General features: G+C 47.2%; 1 protein-coding gene across 5 annotated transcripts in view; it reads left to right on the top strand.

Moving 5' to 3' along the window:
• Positions 1-23,257, top strand: part of CAMK1D (calcium/calmodulin dependent protein kinase ID) — a 390,312-nt gene extending 367,055 nt beyond the window's left edge. For all 5 annotated transcript variants that reach the window (XM_070601240.1, XM_070601238.1, XM_070601237.1 and 2 more), the window contains exons 7-11: positions 7,741-7,853; positions 9,394-9,472; positions 16,456-16,543; positions 17,480-17,597; positions 19,157-23,257. In XM_070601240.1, coding sequence (XP_070457341.1) covers positions 7,741-7,853; positions 9,394-9,472; positions 16,456-16,543; positions 17,480-17,597; positions 19,157-19,275 — 517 coding nt within the window. In that variant the 3' untranslated portion in view covers positions 19,276-23,257. The remainder of the gene's footprint in view (positions 1-7,740; positions 7,854-9,393; positions 9,473-16,455; positions 16,544-17,479; positions 17,598-19,156) is intronic.

The following is a 23,257-nucleotide window of genomic DNA, read 5'->3' as shown; positions in this document are numbered from 1 at the left end:
CCAGGTGATGCCTTCTGGACCGCCGAATAAAATTCTCCAATTCTGTGCAAATCCACTTACCATGCAAAGTCTTTCTTCAAACATACTCTTCAGCTTCTGGATGGAGGATTCAGGCTGGGAACAGCGGGTACCACCTGTGAGTTGTGTCATCACGTGGCCGTTTGCTGGTTGGAGGGAATCCAGAGTAGGCGGGAATATTCGTTGAGGGTTTGCTGTGCTTGTTCGAATCTGCTTTGAAGGCTGTCCCTTATTGTGGATACTGTTGGCCATCAGGAGGCTCCCCTGCCAAAATAACTGAAAAATAGTACCACAGGACAAAGTTCAGTTGAATTATTTTTTTCCAGAGTAAACACTCATTTTAGAGTGTTCACCCTACTTCTTAAGTCAGCTTCAGTATGTGCTGTTTCGCATACATGTGCACATGCACACAAGCATAAATGTTTCAAATAAATATTTCCCATTTCTCAAAGAATAGTCAATCAACAAATATTTATGGAATACTGTTGACTGCTCACGACAAATACAATGTATGCCATAGTCCTCCTCCTCCAGGAACTCACAATCAGGATGGGAAGATAAATGTAGGAACCATGAAGCAATCCTTTTTAAATTTCTTGAGAGGACCCAAGAAAGAGGTGGGATTGGGTGGCGCATGAAGAAGGGGAAGTGTCCTGAGAGCGGGTGAGTGGGGTGAGGGTGGCAATCCTTGAAGCGCTGAAGCATTGACAGCTCCTTCATCTGGCAGACTTTCGCTGAGCACGTCCTGGGCTGCGTGCTGGGATTGCAAAGGTGAATGAGACCCTGTCACTGCCCTCAGGGAGCTCAGGTCTAACAGAGGAGATGATGGGACACAGATGGCAACCGACACATACGCCATGATGGCAGTGCCTAGGGGGCGGGGGAGCGTGGGGTTGGTGCCTGCCCTGGCCAGGGTGGGGGTCAGGAAAGGCATCATGGTACAAGGGCCACGCACGTGGAGCTTTGGAAAAATGAGGAGCCACAACTTGGAGAAGAGCGTTCCAGACACAGGGACCACCGTGGAGAGGAATATTCTCATTGAGGATGAAATGCTGTGGCTTCCCATGACTGTTACTTTTTCTGTCTATTTTTTGTATTTCCTGTTTATTTTTACATTTCCTGTTTATTATATTTTTTGTTTATTTTGAAGTTTCGTCTTGAGAGTCTCCCCCTCCGCCCCCCACCCCCGGCCAGATAGAATGCAAATGCTGTGAGACTAGGACCCTGATGGCCTCCTTCCACACTGTATCCCCAGGCCTAGGACACAGCAAATGCCCAGTCAGCATTTGGGGACAGCCAGAGGACTGCTTGACAGGCGGTATTTTGTCCTCTGTCCCCCGTGGGGACCTGAGGAGCCGGTGCCCAGGAAGCGCAGATGTGGCACAGGAGAGCCTGGAGCAGCTGCATCAGGCCTGTGATTGCTTCTGGGTCAGGAAGCAGGAAACAGCAGCCAGCTAATGTTTGATGGAAACCTAGGAGGGAAACATCAGTCCTATTCCCCCTGAAGAGGGGTCGTTTTTATTCATGCTGGGGGCTTGCTGGCACACGCAGAGACAAACTAGCTGTCCTCCTACACAGCCGTCCAGTCGAGGCTACACTTCCAGGTAATCTGCATTCTGGTGTCCCATACCTATACGTACGTGCTTGAATATGCCAAGAAAATTTCTGAAAAGCATTCGCAGGAAATGAACAGCAGGAGTGGGAAGGAGGATCTGGGAGGGAACTTTCCCTTTCTACCCTTCTGTATTTGAACTTTTTAACTATGAGCATGAATTACCTATATAATTTTTTCTTCTTCTTACAGAAGAACAAAAGTAAAGATGCTTGGGCCATGCCCTTAGAGAGTCAAATGCACTTGGTTTGGGGCTGATGTGGGACAAGTTAAGTTTTTACCAGCTTCCCAGATGACTGATGGACAGCAACCTGGCATCAGATGCAGACAGCACAGGTCACACCTCCTCCCAGGAGCCTTCCCTGATCACCCCAGTCAAACTTCTCATTCTCTCCTGAATCCCTGGAGCATTTCCCAAGGAGGAAATTACACACACACACACACACACACACACACTGCCTTGGGCATCTAGACTGTGCAGTGGGGCCAGCAGGGCTCACTTCTTCTGCAGCTGTGTAGCCAGCAGGGCCTAACACTGTGCTTTGGCCCCTCCTCCCCTTAAATGTTGCCTTCTCCAGACCTCCATCCTTGGCCCTTGACTCAAAGTCACCAATTTAGGGTATGGAGGATCAGGTGGTAGATGATGTAAATGTGTGACCAGTGGGTGTGAGTAATAGGGAGTAGTGGGGACTGTGGCAAACTGGCTAGAACAACACCTGTCTATAGGCATTCAAAGTCACAGTTGTTTTCAATCACTGCTGGCCAAACAGAACACATCTGTGGACCAGATTAGGTCTGTCTGCAACTCCTGTGTCTACAGATTCTCACTGAGTGATTGTATCCACTCTCTCGGCTTTCATGCAAATGCTGATGCCTCTAACTCAGCGTCTCCAGGCCAGACCAAGTCCCTGGTTTCAGACTCCTATCCCCTGCTGCCTGCTGGCTACCTTAACCCGGATCCCTCACACCCACCTGGTCCAGCTCATCACAGCCTGAATGAAATTGCTCCATCTTATCCTCTGTGGGATGTTGGCACTTGTAGTTGCAAGGAATAGATTCTCTCCAGTTACCTTAAGGAAAAGGGATTTGTTGTATGGCTTCATGTGGACTGAATGGAAGCCCTTTATGCTGATACAGCCCCGGGCACTGGCTCCTCTTACAGCCTCACCCCTCAGCTGGTGCTTCCCTCCTGGCATCCCTGCTTCTCTCTCCACACCCTGCACCATCAGCTTGCCTCTCTTCCCAGGATCTCTTAGTCTTCCGTCCAAACAAATGTGATTACGAGAGCTGATTCCCACTGATGTCAGGCTGCCTCAAGGGTCACCCTGGTGGACCAGGTCCCCCCTCCACACACACACAAGGAACTGCCCAGAGCTGCTTCCCCGAGCGAGGCAGTTTCCATTGAAAGAATAAGTTGGAGTTGCCAGGTGCTGTGGTGACACGTCCTCCAGTATTCTTCACCACAGTTGACGGCAGCTCCACTTGAGCTCGCTGGAAACCTGGCTGTCCTCCTGGCCTTCACTCACCACACTGATAGACACCAGATCCTCCCGGGGCTCTCTCTAAACTCCTTTCGGAATCATTCTGTTTGCCTAATCCACCGACCACCACCTGCCCCCGCCTGTCCTTCCTTTGCCTGAGTTCAGCGGCTCACTTGTCTTCCTGCCTCAATTTCCCCCTCCTCAGCCGCAAAGCCAGTTGCCCAGATGGCTTCTCTGTCTACACCTTTCAGGGGCTTGCTGTTACCTTCTGGAGAGACCACCTACCTTAGTGTGAGAACATGGCCCTCCGTGGTCCCACTGCCATCCATTTCACCGGCCTCATCTAGTACAACTCACTGACATGTATGTCACACTGTAGCACTGACATGTATGTTACACTGTAGCACTGACATGTATGTTGCACTGTAGCACTGACTCATATGTTACACTGTAGCAGCAGCAACTGCTGTGACATTCTTGAATCAGCTGTGCCCTTTAATGCCTCCAGGCCTTATTCCAGGTTAGCCCTTCTCAACCGTGCTGCCTCTGTTTCTCCTACCCATCTGCTGGTCATCCTTTGAGACAAAGCATTGGCATCTGCTCCTTCTACTCCCCCCTAAAACTATTTGGGTTCAATGTCCAAGTTCTATATGCTCGTAATGGCCCCTGTGTATGTCTCTTATTGTTACCACCTGTGTCATTATTATCTGTTTATGTGTCTCTCTCCCACTGGACTGAGCTCTTGAAGGCAGGAACTGGTTCTTATTTATCCTCGTATCTCCACTGTCAAACTCAGAGCCTGGTATATAGTAGGTGCAAAATAAACGTTTGATGAGTAAATGAATGCTAGCTATACATAAGGCACTAAGTAAATATGTGTAAGTTGGCTGGTTAACCTGAATGAAATTGCTCATCTTATCAATTGGTCATCTTATGATGACCGTGAAATACTATAAGATCCGTGTGGATACATGTTTTAAAAGTCACTGCCTCATGATAGCCATCCTGACAGGTGCGAGGTCATAGCTCATTGTGGTTTTGATTTGCATTTCCCTGATGATTAGTGATGTTGAGCATCTTTTCATATACCTGTTGGCCGTGTATGTGTCTTCTGTGGAGAAATGAAAAAAACAAAAGACAGCAAGTGTTGGTGAGGATGTGGAGAAATTGGGACCCTCACACACGGTGAGTGGGAATGCAGAATGGCGTAGCCATCGTGGATAACAGTATGGAGGTCCCTCAAAAAATGAAAAATAGAGCTACCATATGATTCAGCAATCTTTTGGGTATTTATCCAAAAGAATTGAAATCAGTTTGGCTTTCAGATGAGGATTATACAAGGGGCTGTATACAGAGGTGTGGTGTGAGAGAAGCACGAGGAACGGCACCGTGACGTTGAGCTTTAAGCAGCTGATTCAAGGTAATGAGGGGAGGTGGGGTGTGGTTACCAGACCCTAGGGGGAGAGTCTGGTAGAGTCCACCCCTGGAGAGGAGCAGTGGCCCACAGTCAAGGGTATACCCAGCCTGAGCACTGGCTGAGAGGGGGCCAGGGCGACACATGCCCTGTCCCTGATTTCCTCCTTCCTTTGCTATCTCCCCGGGGGTCCTCCTTGGTCAACCCCTACCGGATGTTGGAGAGTTCAACCTTCATCTGGCTGTCCGTACAGGGCAGCCCCGCAGGGACAGAGCAGGGCAGAGAGTGGCTCTAAAGGGCAAAAGGAAGGTGTCAGGTCACCACCTCCTGGGCAGTGAGGTTTGAGTGAGGCAATATGGCAAAGCTCTTAGTGGAGTTCTTGACCCAAAATAAGTGCTCAGGCAAGGCTAACGCAAACCTAGTGGTCTGTTTGCATTTAAGTGTGCCACAGATAGATGAGATAGCAAACTAAATAGCAACAGGAAAGGCTGGAAGGTGTAAGCAGTCTCCTGGACCGCCGTCCTGAGGATGGATGGAGGCCGTTGAAGAGCCCTCTGAAGGCCTGTTGGCTGTGACCATAGGTCATTGGGTTGGCAAGTTGAGATGTTATTCTGAACCAGAAACTTTTAGGCCTGGAACAATTGGGAATGACGTTATTGTCTTTGAGTACCCGTGGTGAGATAATTCATAGATTATTTAAACGGTTTGACGTGTAAAATAAGAAGGCAGAGTTTACACCTGCAAATGGGCGGGTCCAGGACTACAGAAGTCAGTGTTCTGTATATGGAGATAAACAGCCCAAAGTTGTTATTTCTCCCAGTGGAACTCTCCACACACACCTACCAATGAAATTGCCTGGCCAGGAGCTCTCTGTGAAATCTCTAGATCTGGGGAAAATTTTACAACTTCTCTTTGCCCTTCTGTTCTTTTATAACACTTATTTTAAAATCTTTTCTTAATTTTCACTTGCTAGGTCTCCGATGCCTTGTCTTCTGTCCTCAGTACAGCCACATAAACATAGTATTCTATACTCCCCCCAAAAGGGTTAAAACCAGAAGAAATTGGGATATACACTAAGAAAATTGGCACAAGAAGGATAAATCTTTCTTGGAATTTTCTTAAAGATTTTTTTTCCTTGTAAAGAAAGCCAAACTGCAAAGTAAAACACTCAGCTGTTAATAAACAAAACCCTTACGTATTTAAAATTTAGTTATTTTCCAAAACAAACTAACGTTTTGCTCTGTCTGCTTATTCTAATATGCACATTTCATTTAGCCCAAATCCTCATTATGGGAAACATTTACATATCCATCTCCTGGCTCTGGGGCTGCCTTGGGCAGTGAAATATGTACTTAGTGGTTTCAGAAGCACTGGCTCTCATTCATTTCCCCCACAGCAGCAAATCTTTAAAAATGAAGTTTTCCAGGCACTTAGCCCCTAAATCAACCTTGTGGGGATAGATGACTTTGAATCTTATCAGTCCACAGAATGTCTCCCAGCCTTTAAAGATGTCATCAGCCTTTCCCTTCTACAGCGTGGCTGTCATATCACGTGTCACAGCAGGAGCGGCTGAAAAATGGCTGTACCAAAACTGTTTCGAACTTTCATTAAATTTCATATTTGCCGACAGCCTAACCCCTCACGGGCCTGATTCCTGCTAATTTGTTCTCATTAAAGTGGTCTCCAGCCTGTGGCTGTGTTTTGAACAAAGTTTGGCTATGTGGGAAGATTCAGGGCTCCTTTCAGGGCAGGCTCTGGCTGTAGCTGCCACCCTCTGGTTGTCGCGGGCCCAGAAGCAAGTTCGGTGCCATCCACTTTTGCGCCTGGCCTTCTAGAATCCAGCCCTGCCTTCTGCTGTGTTGGTCACTTACAGTTGTGGCCTCAATCCCACCGATTCCCAGCTGTCCAGACCCCACCAGGGCCTGCCCCGGCCCCACGTGGGCCTCATACATGTACTAAATCTTTCCCTGGGTCTCATAGCCAGCCAAACAAATCGGGAGAGGGAGTCACAGAGCCACAGCATCTTAAAGCCAGAAAGAATATTGGGAATTTTCTGGTCTGGTCTCCTCAAGTTCAGATGAGGACATTTGGGTCCAGAAAATGCATCAATGGCCTACTAATGATGAAGGTCACATTGGAACTGGAGGGAGAATCCATGATTTTATGGAACAAATTGTATTTGCGGTATTTAATAAAAATTTATACTCTTACTGTGTTTGTTAAATGACTGACTGTACCTCCAGAACTACACGTTATTTGCACCAACATCCTAATAGGATCTTTAAAAATCAACTTTGAAATGGTTCAGTGGAAAAGGAATGATATATTACAATGTTGTAGTATTGACATTTCTGTCAAATTCTGCTTGTGCTTATTGCATATTTATGGGCAAAACTATAACCTTCCAAACACCTGATTTGGACAGGGTAGGGTGATATGATAACGTGCAGTTTAGGGTGACTTGTGACAACTTGATACTCAAGCTTATAAAATTTCCTTTCTTCCTCCTATCACTTATTAAGTAAAACGAACCTGGAAGAGCCCTAAAATGTATATAAATATGTATTTTGTTTTTTCCACCAGCCCATTATCTGTTAGGGACAATATCACAGACAGTCCGATTAACAACATTTATACACAGAAGGCTGTCTGGTAGGTTTGTAGGGTGTACGGGACTCTGTGGTGAATAATGTGCAAAAAGGTGGACTTACATACATATATTTACCTTTGATCATCTCCTGAATTAACCTTTTAGCTATTTATTTTATTTTTTTACTTATTTTTTTTTTGAGGAAGATTAGCCCTGAGCTAACGTCTGCTGCCAATCCTCCTCTTTTTGCTGAGGAAGACTGACCCTGAGCTAATATCCATGCCCATCTCTCTCTACTTTATATGTGGGACGCCTGCCACAGCATGGCTTGATAAGCAGTGGGTAGGTCCATGCCCAGCATCTGAACTGGTGAATCCTAGGCCACGTAAGCGGAGCACGCGAACTTAACCACTGCGCCACCGGGCCGTTCCCCCTTTTTCCTGTTTATTAAATCACAAATGTACTTCTGTGTCCCTAGAACGTGTGAGTTCTTCGCTGCGATTGTTTGCAGGACACAGTGCAGAGTTTCTCAACTCAAGGGGAGTGGCTCTTCCTTCCAGGCCAAGTGTCAGACCACCACTCTGGATGCGCACCATTTCAGACCCTTACCCATCTTGTCTTCCAGGCTCTGTGGCTACCCTCCTTTTTATGATGAAAATGACTCCAAGCTCTTTGAACAGATCCTCAAGGCAGAATATGAGTTCGACTCCCCATACTGGGATGACATCTCCGACTCTGGTAGGTCTCTTGGCTCCCCCTGGGCCGCTCCTGGGACTTTACACGCAGACCACCTGACTCTGATGGGCCCCGGGGGCTCAGAACAGTCCTGAGGCTCCCGAGGAAGCTTCCTGAGCCACACACCTGGCTTGACTTGCAAAGGGGAGGATGGGCTTGTGGACATCTGGCCCAAGCCAGGCTGCGGGATGGGGACTCACTCCTCCACCACTCCTAACTGCGCCCTGATCTGAAACAATGTTGGCTAACATTTATTGAGCGCTTACTGTGTGCTGAGCACATGTGCTAACTCATTCGGTCCTCAGGACAACCTGTATCAGATGGGTATTACTACCATTCCCATTTTACAGATGAGGAAACTGAGACCCCAGAAGTGAAATAATTTGACTGAAGTCATACAGCTGGTCAGTGGCAGAACTGGGATTTGAACCCAAGCCCTCACTGCAGAGCCCACATCCACAGCCCAGGGAAGCTCACCATTTCCTCCTCAGGGATAAAGATCAAAAGCAAGACCCACATAAACTGACGTCATCTCTGGAGCCTCAGTTTCCTCACTGACGAGATAAGGATGATAGTAATACTCTTCCCTTCCACGAGGGTAGTATAAGGACCAAATGAAATAATGAGTGGAACAGAGCTCTGTGCTCACTGATGAGCTGTTCAAATAACGCATTTTATTATTTGTGTTAATTCCTCCTAACTGGAAACACCTTGCTTTCTTCCTCAATATTCTAAAATGTGGGACCGAGTACAGTTCTCCAAGGCAAACAGGAAATTGCTGCATGGGGAGTATTTAACTTCTGAGCTAGGAAGGGCACTGCCTTCCCCAGAGGCCCAGTCCTGTAAGTGGTGAGTTCCCAGGCCCTACGATGCTACAGATTTCCAGCCTGCACACGGGTGCCATCTTTTGGTTCTGTGACCCAGTCCCTCATGTTCTTCGTGTCCTGCTTGTGGGTCATACCCTGTCCAGGGCCTCCAAGCGCTCTCCACTTCCCCATCAGGGCACATCTTATTGCCTTGCAACTCCTGCTCATCGTAAATGGCAAAGGGGGCTGTAGGTGGGGCTTCTTGAGGGCTGCGTATCCACAGCGCCTAGCCCAGGACCTGGCTGGCTTAGTAGGTAACCGGGGTATTTTGTTCAGTGAGTGATGTCTAAAACATGGAGAGGGCATCAACACAACAGCTCCCAAGGGCAGCGGTGAGCAGAATGAGAGGCACATGACAACAAAGATGTTTCATCTCTTCTCTGAACCAAGGTGTCGCCACCTCCCAGAGGAAACGGACTTCGAGCTAGAAAGGGAGGGTCCCAGGCCTGGCTTGGCTGCCATTCACAGGTCACCACTCAGGCTCCCAAGCCTTGGCTTCCCTTTTCCCTTAATGCTAGTACCGCCTGCCTTTTGTGTCCAAGGTACTGTAGGGTCCATGGAGGGCTGGCTTTGTAATTTTCATGCTGCCCATGACACTCTCAAAGACCTGGTGGTATCATATCCTCCCATCTCAGGCCACAGACTGACTCCTTCCCTCCTACTTTCTTTTTGAACAGCAAAAGACTTCATTCGGAATCTGATGGAGAAAGATCCCAATAAAAGATACACATGTGAGCAAGCAGCTCGGCACCCATGGTAAGAAAGACCGCTCTAGAACGCCGTGTCCTCTAACGCCTTCCCAGAGAAAACTTGGTGCTGGCTGTTGTCACCGTAAAGCCGCAGGCAATGATTAATAATCTCATCCAGGCCCGGGAAGTATAATCCTTTCCCCGAGCCAACATTCGAACTCTGCTGTTCCCTCAGGACAATCTTCTGAAGGCAGTAACGACAAGTTAAGTGTGCAAAAGATAGCTGTAGCTTTTGCACTTCCCGTGAAGTATTTTAGGATCATTTTTATTGAAGGTAATTCCCCAAGGAGGCATTAAGATTGGAGTTTTATTCCTTGAATTTATTATCCACTCATGAGTGAATTGAGGTTATATATTCTTTTCCTTTTAAGATGCTTTTCAAGGTAGGTTTCTTCAACTCCAGAGGGATTAACTGCAGGTTTATGGCATTCCAGACGGCATTGTCAGCAGTGACTGGCAGGCCACCTTCCTAGGTTTGACCCCAGCTTCACTGTCAACTAGCTGTGACTTTGGCTTTGTACTTAATTTCTTTGAGCCTCAATTTTCTCATCTTTAAAATGTTGGGGCCGGCCCGGTGGCATATTGCTTAAGTTCGCACACTCCGGCGTTCGCTGGTTCAGATCACGGGCACGGACCTAGCACCACTCATCAAGCCGTGCTATGGCGGCATCCCACATAAAATAGAGGAAGATTGGCACAGATGTTAGTTAGCTCAGCACCAATTTTCCTCACAGAAAAAAAAGAGAATAACCATATCTGGTTAAGAGGGTTGATGTAAGAAATAATTGAAATAATGCATGTGAAGGGTTTAGCACAATATCTGGTACCTAGTAACTGCTTCGTTAGGCTGTAATTATTAAAGCACATGAGCATGCATTCTGAAACAAAGGCCAGGAGTAGTCAAATATCCAATATAATGGAAATAAACAGACCTTGACTTCAGGAGAAGTTCCCCCTGCGAAGCACTCTAGAAAACCAGCCCCTTGTGTGTTCCACCATCTCCTGTGGCATTTCCTACAGTCTCACAGGCTGGGGACCTGCTCACAGGTGGTGTCATGATAGCATTTTCATTTATGGTCACATAATGTCATTTATTGACACTTCTTGTGTTGTAGGCACTGTGCTAATCGCTTTAAAATAGCATCTCATTTATTTTCTTTAGAATACCCTGTAAGGTAGGTTTTGTCTCTATTTCAGAGATAAGGAAATAGCTTTAGAAAGATAAAGTAACTTAGCTAAGATGACACGAACTGGCGGGTTGCAAAATGAATGCTCTTTGCTTCCACGTGGAACGAGAAGGAAAAGGGAAAGAAGGTATGGGGTAGAGGGCAAAGAAAGAAATTTCTGAATAAGGAGGCAGTTTTGATTGTATATCATCTTGATATATATATATATATAATTTTTTTTTTGAGGAAGATTAGCCCTGAGCTAACATCTGCCACGAATCTTCCTCTTTTTGCTGAGGAAGACTAGCCCTGAGCTAACATCCGTGCCCATCTTCCTCTACTTTGTACGTGGGACGCCTACCACAGCATGGCGTGCCAAGCGGTACCATGTCCACACCCGGGATCTGAACTGGTGAAACCTGGGCTGCCGAAGTGGAACGTGCGAACTTAACCGCTGCGCCACTGGGCCGGCCCCTTGATATTTTTTAATAAGTCATTTTGGACCGTAGGTCAAAATATGTGACAATGATGATAATAAAGGTTTTCTTACTGTATAAACAGTAGACCTTTAAAGCTGTACAAGACTATTTTTTGTTTTATATATTTTTTATTTTATATAATACATAGTAATATAAATATAATAGAACATATAAATATATAAAAATATATTGGTATATTTATTTATGTATTTTGATATAATTGATGTCCAACACTGTATAAATTAAGGTGTACAGCAGAATGACTTAACATTGGTATATATTGTGACATGATTACCGTGATGTTTAGTTAACACCCATCACCTTTATAGAGTTACAAAAAAATGATGTGTTTCCTTGTGATGAGAACTTTCAGGATCTGCTCTCTTGGCAACTTTCAAATACGCCATTCAGCAGGGTTAACCGTAGTCATCAGGCCGTGCATCACATCCCCAGGACTTATTTATCTAGTTTGTATGAGACTTTTGGGATTATCTTGTAGAGGAGGAAGATGAGCTCAAAAGAAGGGAGGTGGTTTGCTGTCTGGTTCCTGTTCCCTCATCCAGCCTCGCTCTGTAGGAGGCCGGAAGGAGGCCAGTTAAAACCTAGGCTCTCCCTCACCAGATATTTTTGAGAAACCAAAGACGGGTGAGGTGGGTTTGACTCAGGGGCCTGGAAGAGCGGGCAGGGTGGGCTCAGGAGAAGGAAGAAGGACTTCACAGAGGTGCCAAGCCTCGCCCTATGAGACGGCTTTCGCCAGGCCATCCAGGATGAGGAGAGGATTCCGGACCGAGCGAGCCACCTGGGCCACACGTGGGGGCTAAACCACACATCCATCCTCGGTGCCCCAGTATGCGGTATTCCTGGAATAAGACCGGGCAAAGGAGCCGGGTGCGAGGGAGACTAGAAAGGAAGGCAGAAGCAGCGGGATTCTGGTGTGAGCTCTGGTGCAGCCTCTTGAGTTCAAGTCCTGGCTTCAGCATTTATTACCGTGTGGGCAAGCTCCTCGGCCCTTTGGGGCCCCGCTGTAGAACTGGGATGACAAATAACAGCAGTACATCTTCTGTCAGGCTTTTCTAGGGATGGAATGAGATAATACATACGAAGAAGAGGAGTGCTAATAAATCTCCAATCTCTAGGAGTTACTGTTATTTTATTATTGTACCAAGGAATTTGGTCTTTTCCATTTGGGCAGTGGGGGCCCCTGACAGGTTTGAAGCAGGGTGATCAGATTTGCGTTGTAGAAAGCTCGCCTGGCTGCAGGATAGAGGATAAGTCCTTTGAATAAGGGGCGCCGGAGGATGGCAGAAAGGTGCAGACCGGAGATGGGGAGGAGGCTGGCCCAGAGAAGGAATGACAGGGCTGGAGAGGATGGAGGAGACCGTGGAGATAGTCCAGGGCCTGGGAAGCCTCAGCACTGGTGGGTGGCGGAGGCAAAGAGGGGTCCAAGGTTATTCCCAAGTTTCCATTTCAAGCGGCTGGGAGGATGACTGTGCCGGGAGAACAAGCAGGCTTGAGTGAAAGGGATGAGGAGGTTCAGGGTCATCTAGATAGAGATCTGTGGTGGGCGCTTTGCTGAATGAGTCTGGAGCTCAGGGGAGAGGTTCAGCCAGAGACAAGGATTTCAGAGTCATCAGCTTGGGTCACATTAAGACATAGCATGTGAGCTGCACAGAGAAAGTCTTTCTTACTTCAAGGTGGTTTTTCTCAATGCTTTATAATTTTCACTGTGAATTTCAAAATTCCCAGGAAGTCAAACATTAGAAATTGAAAAAAATCAATGCATTTGACTCAAGCATCACTGAAACGCCCCACTTGCCTGTATTTATGATATGCTTGTTTCTTTTATGTAAAACTGCCCGGCCGAAGGAAAACAGAGATTCAGCTGACAGCTAGCAGAAAGTGGAGTAATTATTCCAGTGAAGCGTAGCTTGATCAACATCCCCATTCTGGAAGCTGTGGTCTCTGTATATCGATGATATCCAGAGGGCATCATTTCTTATTCTGCACCTGCTCTTCCAGCTTAATCAAGGCCACCTGGGGCCAGGAGAGGCCTCTGGAAGTCACAGACATCTTCCCTTAGCCTCGAAGCAGATCACTCCAGGCTGGAGAGGGCTCCTTTCAAAGCTGTCCTCATAGAGGGCTGTCACCCATCTTACTAGGTGTTTCCTGAGCCGCGAACACTGCAGGTTTTGCCTTTCTCCTGGTGGTGCATGGTAGGGAGCCAACAGGACGCTGGCTGCTGGACAAAGAGTAGGAATGACAAGCGGCGGGATAGGAATCCATTTCTGGTTTCAGGGAAGCACCTTGACGGGGTTCAATTATCTGGATCGGATTCTTCTGAACCTCTGTCTCCAGTTTCATTGGCAAGGAAACCAAAGTGACAAGCCTGGGTATCCATGCCCCAGGTGATACTTAGCCGATGCCATTTCCATGGCAACGGCAGTATGCTTACCTGGGGGGACATCGCGTGTTGGTCAGGCCAGGGTGGCATCTGTAGCTTCTCCTCAGTGTTCACGGAGACCCTTCCCCTCTTCTGGGTTCCAGCCCGCTGAGCTGTGGTTGACCATAGGGATTGGGCTGCAGCCCAGGAGTCTGAGATACACCCCAGGCATCCCCAAGCCCGTCTTCAGCAAGTGTCTGGCAAAGCAAAATCAGAGTTGTGGAGGCAGAGCAGACCATGTACAAAACACAAAAACACCGAAAGGCAAGGAAGGATGACCTGGATGATCAGTGTGTGTGGAAGAGGTAGCAAGACAGGCCTCACAAAGCATGATTTATATAAATTCCATCTACAGTGTTACTATAAGAGTGAAAACTAGAAAGCAAGGGAGAATAGGAGACCTGGATGGAACATGGGTGCCCCTCACTTTATGTGTGTGTGTGTGTATACAGATTTATAAAGAAGGTCTTCTATATCAGAGGCTTTCAATTCCTAGGACAGTAGAGATGACAAGCATGATCCCTTCCAATTCTGAGCTTCTGTGCCTCCAGTTTCATTTATGAATAACGATGGAGCTAGTAGCACTGAGCATCGTGAGTGTCACATGCTGTCACTGTAAACATCCTGGCTCATCAGGAGCTGCAGCAGCCATTTCCGTTGTGGTGCCCGTTTGAGGAAGATCATGTGCTGTCAGGGCCCAAGCTGGCTGCACCTCCCCAAGAAGACTTCCTAATGGGAGCCTCTGGGCCACCGTCTGCCCTGCTGGATCCTTCACCAGCTGCAGCACACCCTTGGACTGTGGGAAGTCAGCACGGAACATTCCTAAGATAACTGAGAGTTTGCATTTTCCTTACATTTCAGCCCATCCTAACCCACAGAGAAGGGAGTCTCCCTGACCCCCTCGCTGGGCTGTTTGGTTTGGAGCGTGGCTGTGCCCTGCGGCAGTGCTCAATCCGAGGAATTCCATACTTCCTACCACTTCTGCCCACTTGTTTCCAAGATAGAGCTGGCCACGGATGCATTGGAATTGGCCTCTTTTTCTGAGGATGTAGCTTTTAAAAAAAAACGGTGCAACAGGAAACCCTCACATGTGCTCTCTAGGAGAAGCAGCCTAATAAAGATGTCTACCGTCCCCTCCCTCCTCGTTACTCTTGTTTCAGATGGATTTGCTCATTCAAATATCCTATTTCTATTCACTGGTGTGTGTCTGGGGGCAGGGGGTGATTGACAGCTGTTGGAAATGGAAACCTGGTTCACTTCGGTTCATTTCTGAGCGTCTTCTTGGCTAAGTATTTTCAGCCCTGCTGGAAAAATGAGAGAAGTCTATTAAGGGGGGGTGGCTTTTAGCTGGGAATATCAGACTGTGTTCTAAACTTAGGCCCAGCCTGGCACAGATTTAATGTCCAGTCCATCAGCCATGTTTTCAATTCTAAAGTAAAAGCCTGGGCAGGTGGGAACATTTTTTTTTTTCAGCGATGATTTCTTGTCTGAATAAGCCCTCAGCTTGTTCCTTTCATTTCCCAAAACAGTTGGATGTAGTAGTCTGTGGCATCCAGGCTGTTTTGGGTCCAGAGCCATCTGGGTCCAGGACATAATGGGTTTCTCCACTTCCCAGACATCTTCCAGCCAGAAAGGATGGTCAGTGTCCCTGGCATCTATCTGCCCCTTAACTTTTCCAAGATTCAAGAAATTATTTCTTAGGCATCAGATACCAACTTAGAATTTAATAGTTTGGTGCCAAAGGAAAGGCAAGATGGAAGGATCCAAGCTCTGAGAAGACTGGGAGCAAAACACGGCTTCCTCTGAAACTGGGGGGAAGGCCAAGTGGTTGAACGTAGAGGGAGGATGGTGTTGAGGGTGAGATGGGATGTGTAGGAGAATGAGCTGTGAGCAAGCTCCTAATTGATCGATCGGTAAGACCAGAGATTGTAAGCTAAGAGAGAGAAGAGGGTAAGGTGGTAAAGCAGAGGGAGGTGTAAGACTGGAGAGAGAAGGGGGAGCCGATAAAGCAGAGGAAGAAAGTAAAAGGATGAGGGAAGCTCTAAAGACAGAACGTAAAGAGCAAACCTACCTTCTTCCCTGTTTGCAGAAGGCTAAAGAACAAGCAAAAACTAATGCCTAGTAATATCAAGGGCCCAGCTGAACATAGAGTGGACATGGTCCTGGCAGTTCTGAGACCCTTTCTAGGAAATGCAGGAGTAGAAGATGTGTCAAGCAGGGCTGAACTAAGGCTGGGAGCCCTCTCCCTGAGCACAGAGAAGCTGAGGGGCACCTGGCGTGGTTGTGAGTGAGAACTCGGCAGAACATGGCAGAGATTGGTTCAGCTAGGGTGGAGCCAGAACGGAGCTGTGGGCCCAGGGATGTGAGCGAGTGCATGGAGTGGAGGTTGTGGCAAGAGCGGAGAGGAGGGGCCTTGGGTAGGAGGAAGCTGGGAAGATGGCCCCAGATAGGGATCTGGCGGTCAGAACAGACAGGGAACACATTTGAGACCTCAGAGGTGAAACACTGCAAGATGAAAGCTGGTGTGGAGGGAGAGGGAGGGAGAAATAAGGGAAACTGAATTCAGGTTGCGTTGTCATTGTGGATTCTGATGTTGCAGGAATTGGGGTCAAAAAGGGAGGAAGTGGGAGCCAGGCAGAGAGGTCAACCTGGAGGGTGCTGATCCATCCTGGAGAGGATGCAGAGTATAGATGTAGCACGGACTTGGCATGCGGGGATGGCGGACGGTGTGTTCAGACAAGAGCCGTAGGGTGAAGTAAGCAGCCTGCAGGGGCAGTGGGAAGGCAGCCTCTCAGTGAACCTCAGGAAAGGGGTAGGATCAGGCTTCCTGGGAAAGCAGCTTGGGGCCCAGTGCCAGAGCCCCCCAAGAAACTCTTTTGAAACAGCATCTTTGCCTCGGTTTCAGGATCGCCGGTGACACAGCCCTCAATAAAAACATCCACGAATCCGTCAGCGCCCAGATCCGGAAGAACTTCGCAAAAAGCAAATGGAGAGTAAGTCTTGCCGTTCATTAAATTGCCAGTGAACTTAACCGCTCGCCCTACAGTTTGAGCATTGCTGATTTCTAAAGGTTACTGTCACCCAAATTTGATGAAAACCCTCAGAACCTCACCCAAATCACTCTGCTAATTTTAACCAGTGACAATGAAGACTTGAAGGGGAATATCACGGCATGAGAGGGATCAAGTATGAGATTTGACACTTGTCTGTGATTCAAAAATAGCAATAGTGCCCGCTCTTACTCACCCGCAATTTCCTAAGAACATAATCCTTGCTGTCTTCCTTCACTTTGCTGGAACTTTGAATAGTCAACTTTTATTGCAGTGAGATGAAAGGCAAAAAAACAGGAAGTCCCAGTTGAACTCATCAATATTTTCTGGTAAAAATGTGATGGATTTAAACCATTGAGGTTTCGTGATCGTTGACTAGTAACCTAAACCCTGTGTTCCAAACAGCGTGGGTGATTAAGCTGGCTGCTTTTCCATGAGAGACTGTACAGAGACAAAATTAATTCCACTGACCTACTTTATTTAGAGGAAACGCTATTATTTAGGACAAAAGCACCAATAATAAGAAAATAAAAACTATTTTAAAACATCATATTTTAAGGTCCTATATTATTATAATATGCTTTTATTCTAAAAGTCCCTTCTCTTAACTTACAGAATTAGTTTACATTTATTCTATATGTTTATTATGTCATAAGAAAAATATTTTTTTAATCTCCAAAATAAATTTTGATGGGGGAGGGGTCAAATAAATTCATGTACTTTGGGAAGAAGAGGCAACATAAATTTCTTTTCTCGAGCATCATGAGAATGTTTTAAGATGTTTGAAATGCTTACGGGAACAGAAGGAATGGAAGACAGTCTGAGTCTTTGCTAATTCTCTGGAATATTTTGTCTGCTTTTTCCTTTCTTAAATTTCAGCAAGCATTTAATGCCACAGCCGTGGTAAGACATATGAGGAAACTACATCTTGGCAGCAGCCTGGACAGTTCAAATGCAAGTGTTTCGAGCAGCCTCAGTTTGGCCGGCCAAAAAGATTGTGCGTATATAGCAAAAACAGTGCTTTTCAATTGGCATTGAAGACAAATCTGGGGTGTTTCCTGAGTACCTGCTGTTTCTCGGGCACTTTCAAAACTTTATCTCATTTAATACTCCAACAGCCCTAGGACATTATTTAATTTTTTCAAAAATTTAATGTTCCGTTTATCGAGGAGAAGTCTGTGACTCAGTCCCACACAGCCATGTCTGTCTGGACGAAAGCCCAGGCACGTTCTGATCTATCTTCTTCCCCAGTGATTTGCTTCTCATTGTGCAGTGGCTCTGAGGGGCCGAGAGAGGGATGGCAGAGACTCAGGACAGCCTGGTCTCACTGACTTTTCATCGATATTTTTTGATGAGGAGGATGATCATTGGAGCTGATTTATGTTCAAGGCATTGGCTTTGCAGTCAAAGCAATGGTAGTAATATTTCATGATGCTTCATCTTTGCATGGAATATTACATCATTAAGAGCACACTTACGCTCTCCTTATTTCTCTCTCCCACGCCCCTTCTATATATTTATCTTCATCTCGTATTAGGCCATTCCACTCACTCCTCTCCACTTCACAGCAGCTGCCTTGATGGTCCCCATCGGCCCTCATCTCCCTAATCATTGAGCACCCTTCAGCTTGGTCTCACTCTGGGCATCACATTTCTTCCTATTTCCCTTAGAAAAGAGTTCCCTTCCTCTCTAAATAGTCCTCCCATCTCATTCGGGAATGTCCAGCCCTTAAATTTTCCCAAGAATTCTCCCTGAGCCAATCACACACAGTATTAGACCCACGTGTACATGTCAGTGTAGATCCTTTCCACCCCCTGGTCAAAGGGAACCCCACAATCAATCGTTTCTTTGAAGATTCGCACAATGACTCTGACAGCCATCTTAGTGAATTATTTTATCCATTTCCTTATGTCCAAGCCTACAAGTGCATGGAGTGGGGCAGGGGATACACTCCGGGAGTGAAGGAACAGAGGATTCGTCCCACATCGGGACCTTCCGATGCCAACACATCCACTGGGGAGCATTGTAGGGCAGCCTGTGAGTTTTTCTAGGCCAGGGGACTGCTGAGTTCACACAGAAATAGGGGCACAGCTGCGTTTCAGTGTGCCGTGTGTCACAAATGCTTCTTAACCAAGAGTACAGACAGCACAGCAAGCACGATCAGAAAGGGACATTGCATGCTTGCTTCATTCTCAAAATCCCTGCTCACAGAGCTGTTGTAAGAAATAAACAGTTCTCATAATGATGGTATGTACTCAACACCTAGCCCGATGCCTAGTACATAGTAAGTGCTCAGTAAATGGAACCTATCCTAATATGAAGGCTAAAGCATGTTGTGTTCAAATACAAAGCAGTTACCATAATGAAGAAGGAGGGGAGAGTTGAGTCTAAGAAGAAAGCCTTTTGGAACACACTGCTAGTGTTTTCCTATAGGCAGGTGAAAATTGAGAGGCAAGTGCATAAAAGTGGGGCCCCCACGAAGCCTTGCAGTGGGAAGGGGGAGTGAGTATTTCCTTCTGAAGCTTTGAACCCCTTGTGTCCACTGCCCCTCTGCAGGTCTGGCACCCTCCACGCTCTGCAGTTTCATTTCCTCTTCGTCGGGGGTCTCAGGAGTGGGAGCGGAGCGGAGGCCGAGGCCCACCACTGTGACGACAGTGCACTCTGGAAGCAAGTGACTGGCTCTGGAGGTGCGGCCCAGGGGGCAGGGCCAGGGAAGGGGGCCCCCGGGGGCCACCAGCGCCACCAGCCACTCCAGAGGGATCCCACCTTGCATGGTGCGCCTTCCTGCACAGGACTGGAAGACAGAAGTTTTTTTATGGCCATATTTTATACTGCAATTCTGAAGTGTTCATTTCTCACAAACTGTACTGACTCCAGGGAGCTGACGGAACAGGATCTGGTGCTGTATGTACTAATCTTGCAAAGCTCTCACAGAACGGACTTTCTTCGTCCTCGCCCCGACACCTGTCATTTCCACTCTTCTCAGTATAGGCAACCGTCTATGTTGTATTTTTCCATTAATGACAAAAAGAGGTTTCAACTGGATTATTTAAATATTGGTAAATATTGTGCATTAGGGTTTTATTTTTTTTTTTCCTTTTAAGAGCTGTGTCCTTTCGATATAACCTTCTTAGTTCTATGACCTATATCTTTCGCTCGTTGGTAGTAGAGTTTTATGTTAACCTTTGAGAGATTTTTTTGTGTTTCCTCCAAGGGAAATTTAAAGGCATTTTTAAAAATTCTAATAAGAGGATCAAGAAGCTGTCTCCAAGCTTTGCTTCTGTTCCTTCCCTTTCTCTCCCCTTCCTTGGAGGGGCGGCTCTCTAAGAAGACAGCTTAGGGCTTCTGCAGGCCTGTCTTCTCTGCAGGGCAGATTTGGGAGGGAACCTGCAGAAAACTTTTCTTGGCAGCTTCTCCAGCAAACCCTCGCCAACCAGAGACCCTCGGGGCCTCTTGTCCTCAGCAGTCAGAAATGAAGAAGCCTGCTCCCCTGAGACTGAAGAATAAACTTCAGAGGCCGGACTTGCTGTGAAGGAGATGCCCGCCCTGCAGAGATTTAAGAGCATCCCTTACGGAAGAAAGAAGACGGCATTTGGTCTAAAGCGAACTTCCCACCCAGCTCTCCTTGCTCGTGAGGGGTCACACACGAAAGCTCTTCTCTCAGCTATGCAGTTTTAAGATGAATCTCTCTCTTTTTTAAAAACGCATTTCTAATCTTAAAATGGCCTCCAGCTCACATAAGTTGTTTCTGCAAATTTTTACCTTGTTCTTTATGATGTTATCCGGCGGAGGAGAGTCAAATGGCCTTGGAAAAGAATCCATTTATCTAGGGCAGTAAGGAGAGGTGACCTGCAGAGCAAGCAGGACACTGGCCACCACACTGATGGCCTGAGCGTGCCTCAGCCAGGCCCAGCTGGTGCCAGAAGACGTCCCTCTGAGCAGGGGAATGTGAAAACCAAAGACCTGTCATGGTGGGGTCACCAAAGATCCCACCTTGCCCAGGACTGAAGGATTTCCCTGGATGTAGGACTTTTAGTGCTAAAACTGGCAATGTCCCGGGCAAACGGGGCCACGTCCTTCACCCACGTGGTGGATAGGATTGCAGGGTAGAGCGAGCACAGTGTGAAACCCAGGGCAAACCGCTCTTCAAGGAGGCTTCAAGGATGCTGTCTTGTAGTGGCAAGCAGGTGGCTCCACATGCCAGCTTTGCAGAAGCCCTCCTTTGGCCCTCCTGCCCGTGTGACACCATGAGTCTACATTCTGCACAGTCAGCCTTGAGCCTGTGGGTATCCCTGTAGGTCCACCTGATGGTCCAGTAACTTTCCTGGCTGTTGTCCTCATGTCCTTCTCCTACATTTGGCCACACTCGGCAGGTCCTGTTGATCAAGCCGTCATTGTCACCTTGACCTATGTCCAGGCTAAATGTTTAGTGATAGCCCACACACACACACACAGTGTTACTAGGTTCAGCAGCTCCAGCCTGCCTGTCTTTGGGCACCAGTGCAGGTATGTATAAAAGCAGCCAGGAGGACAGGTCAGTATTTTGAGGCATCGGCCACCATGGCCCAGGGGCCCACCCAGAGCCTTGGCCAGTTTTGAATCTTCACACAGGAGAAGCCACCCTGGAACCATCGCTCCCGGGCTGAAGACAGGAGCGATGGGATTGTTGCCTCTGCGCTTCTGCTGGCAACACTCCCTCCTCTGTATGATTTCCATGGAGTCCTGCTGGGTTTGCTTTGGATGCATGAAAGGAAAATGAGGGCCGGCAAAGGGCAGCTCCTCCTGCTTCCATAAACAGAAGTAAGATGTACTCTTTCCCAGGGTCGCACAGTCACTTCTGGCAAGGGAAATGAAGGTCCTCTGAATCAACGAATGCACGAAACTTTTGCATGTTCTTCTGAAACAGTACTGCTTCCACGTTCTGTCTCCTCACACTCTGCAGAGTTTGCCTTTTCCTTAAACACATTCCAGACCAAACACTGTTCAGTTTGTTTCTAAAAAAAAAAAAAAAAAAAAATGTATATACCTGTCCGTAACCCACCACTCTTTTAGGGGGCACCTGGTCTTAGGTTGGGGCTGCAAGTGTACCTGACATTTGCAAAAAAGGATTCCAATCTTCTGATTTTCAAAATTGAAAATGTTGAGATAGAAAAGGTGAATTGGCAGATTCCCAAAAGGGCACTTATTTCCTGAAGATGCCAAGAAAACTAGTCTGCAGATGAGTTAGCTTGAAAACCTCTCCTGTGGACAGCAGGCTGGGAGGAGAAAGAGGAATAGGGAGGCCCACGCCCCATTCAGCCCAAACCTTCTTTGTGGTCCCAGTGCAGCGCCATCTGCAGTCCGGGCGTGGGCGCAGGAGCCCAGCCCCACTGTGAAGTCGGCCCTGCATGCAGACCAAGGCCTGGCCCGCCCCCTGCTCTGCACCGAACTAGATGGGAAGACACATTAACTCTTCCTGGCCATCCCTGCCGCCTGCAGCAGGAGAAGCTCGGCTTGTGGCTCTGGGGGACTCCGCTTCTGCAAACCCAAAGGCTGTGCATTTGGCAGCCAACCCCGCAGCATGTGGCTGCCAGGTCTGGTTTTGTGGACAAAGCAAAGTGTGGAATGGCTTCTTGGTGTCTGTATCTTTCTACACCAAAGGGACAAACTGTTGCGTTCCCCCTTTGTACTAATGCCGCTTCTGCATTCGCCACCTCCGTTTTTAACCTTTTGGTCTCCAGGGAACTTCTCATACAATGATTATGTCTCCTGATTATTTACCGAATTATTTTACTTAGAGGTGATTTTATTTTCTTATGGGCAGGAAAAAAGAAAATGAGAGGACTGTTTGAGCCTTTGGTCATAGAGATAACACATCACGAGGGACTTGAAAGCCCCAAACACTAGATAAATTATTTCTCCAAGGAAAACCTTCATCCAGACAGACTGAGATTCTTAGGCCCGCTTAGTGGCCCTGCCCTTTGGGGAGCAGGGCACTGGAGCAGGTCTGGCAGCGAGGCTCTCGGGAGATAGAGAGAGAGAGACGGAAGAGGAGCATCCGCTCAGATGACCGTCCTCCACCCTGAAGCCCACCACGCTCCTTCCCAGGGCCACTGGCCTTCAGGGTGGCATCAGATGTGTCCAAATGGCGACAGAAATGCTGCAACACCACAGCAGCTTCTTTATTTTGAAAGAGGGGGCGGCTTGTCTCAGAGAACATTTATCTTAAGCCCACATTCAGGTTGGAAGACACAAAAGGTACACTCTGTCCAGAATAAAATTTGGAACAATTTCTAAATTGGCTTTAGTCACTACAGATAATGTCATCGCCCTTCTTGCAGCTTCCCCAACAGTGAGCATGTTTTCCAAAAGCTTCCAACGTCAAACCCAGGAATGTCCCTGTGTCTATTATTACCAGGCTTGTGATTGGTTCAATTTTTCCATAAAAACATGCTTGTCCAAAAGAAGGGAAACTGTGCATTTATTCCATGCATGTAATAAACTCTGCAAGAAGTTTAACCCACATAGGTTTGCGGCACTGCAAAATTGTTAATGGGCCTATGTAGCAAATGATTCTCTGCCTTGACAATCATGTACACATATCACGATTTCTATCATAATGATAATGAGATTGATGACTTCTTGTTTTCCTCCAATAAAGACAATTAATCACCTTCA

Source organism: Equus przewalskii, chromosome 30, assembly GCF_037783145.1.
Source record: "Equus przewalskii isolate Varuska chromosome 30, EquPr2, whole genome shotgun sequence".
Classification (NCBI taxonomy): Eukaryota; Metazoa; Chordata; class Mammalia; order Perissodactyla; family Equidae; genus Equus; species Equus przewalskii.
Note: the sequence above shows the minus strand (reverse complement) of the source record. Positions and strands in the feature narration are given on the sequence as shown.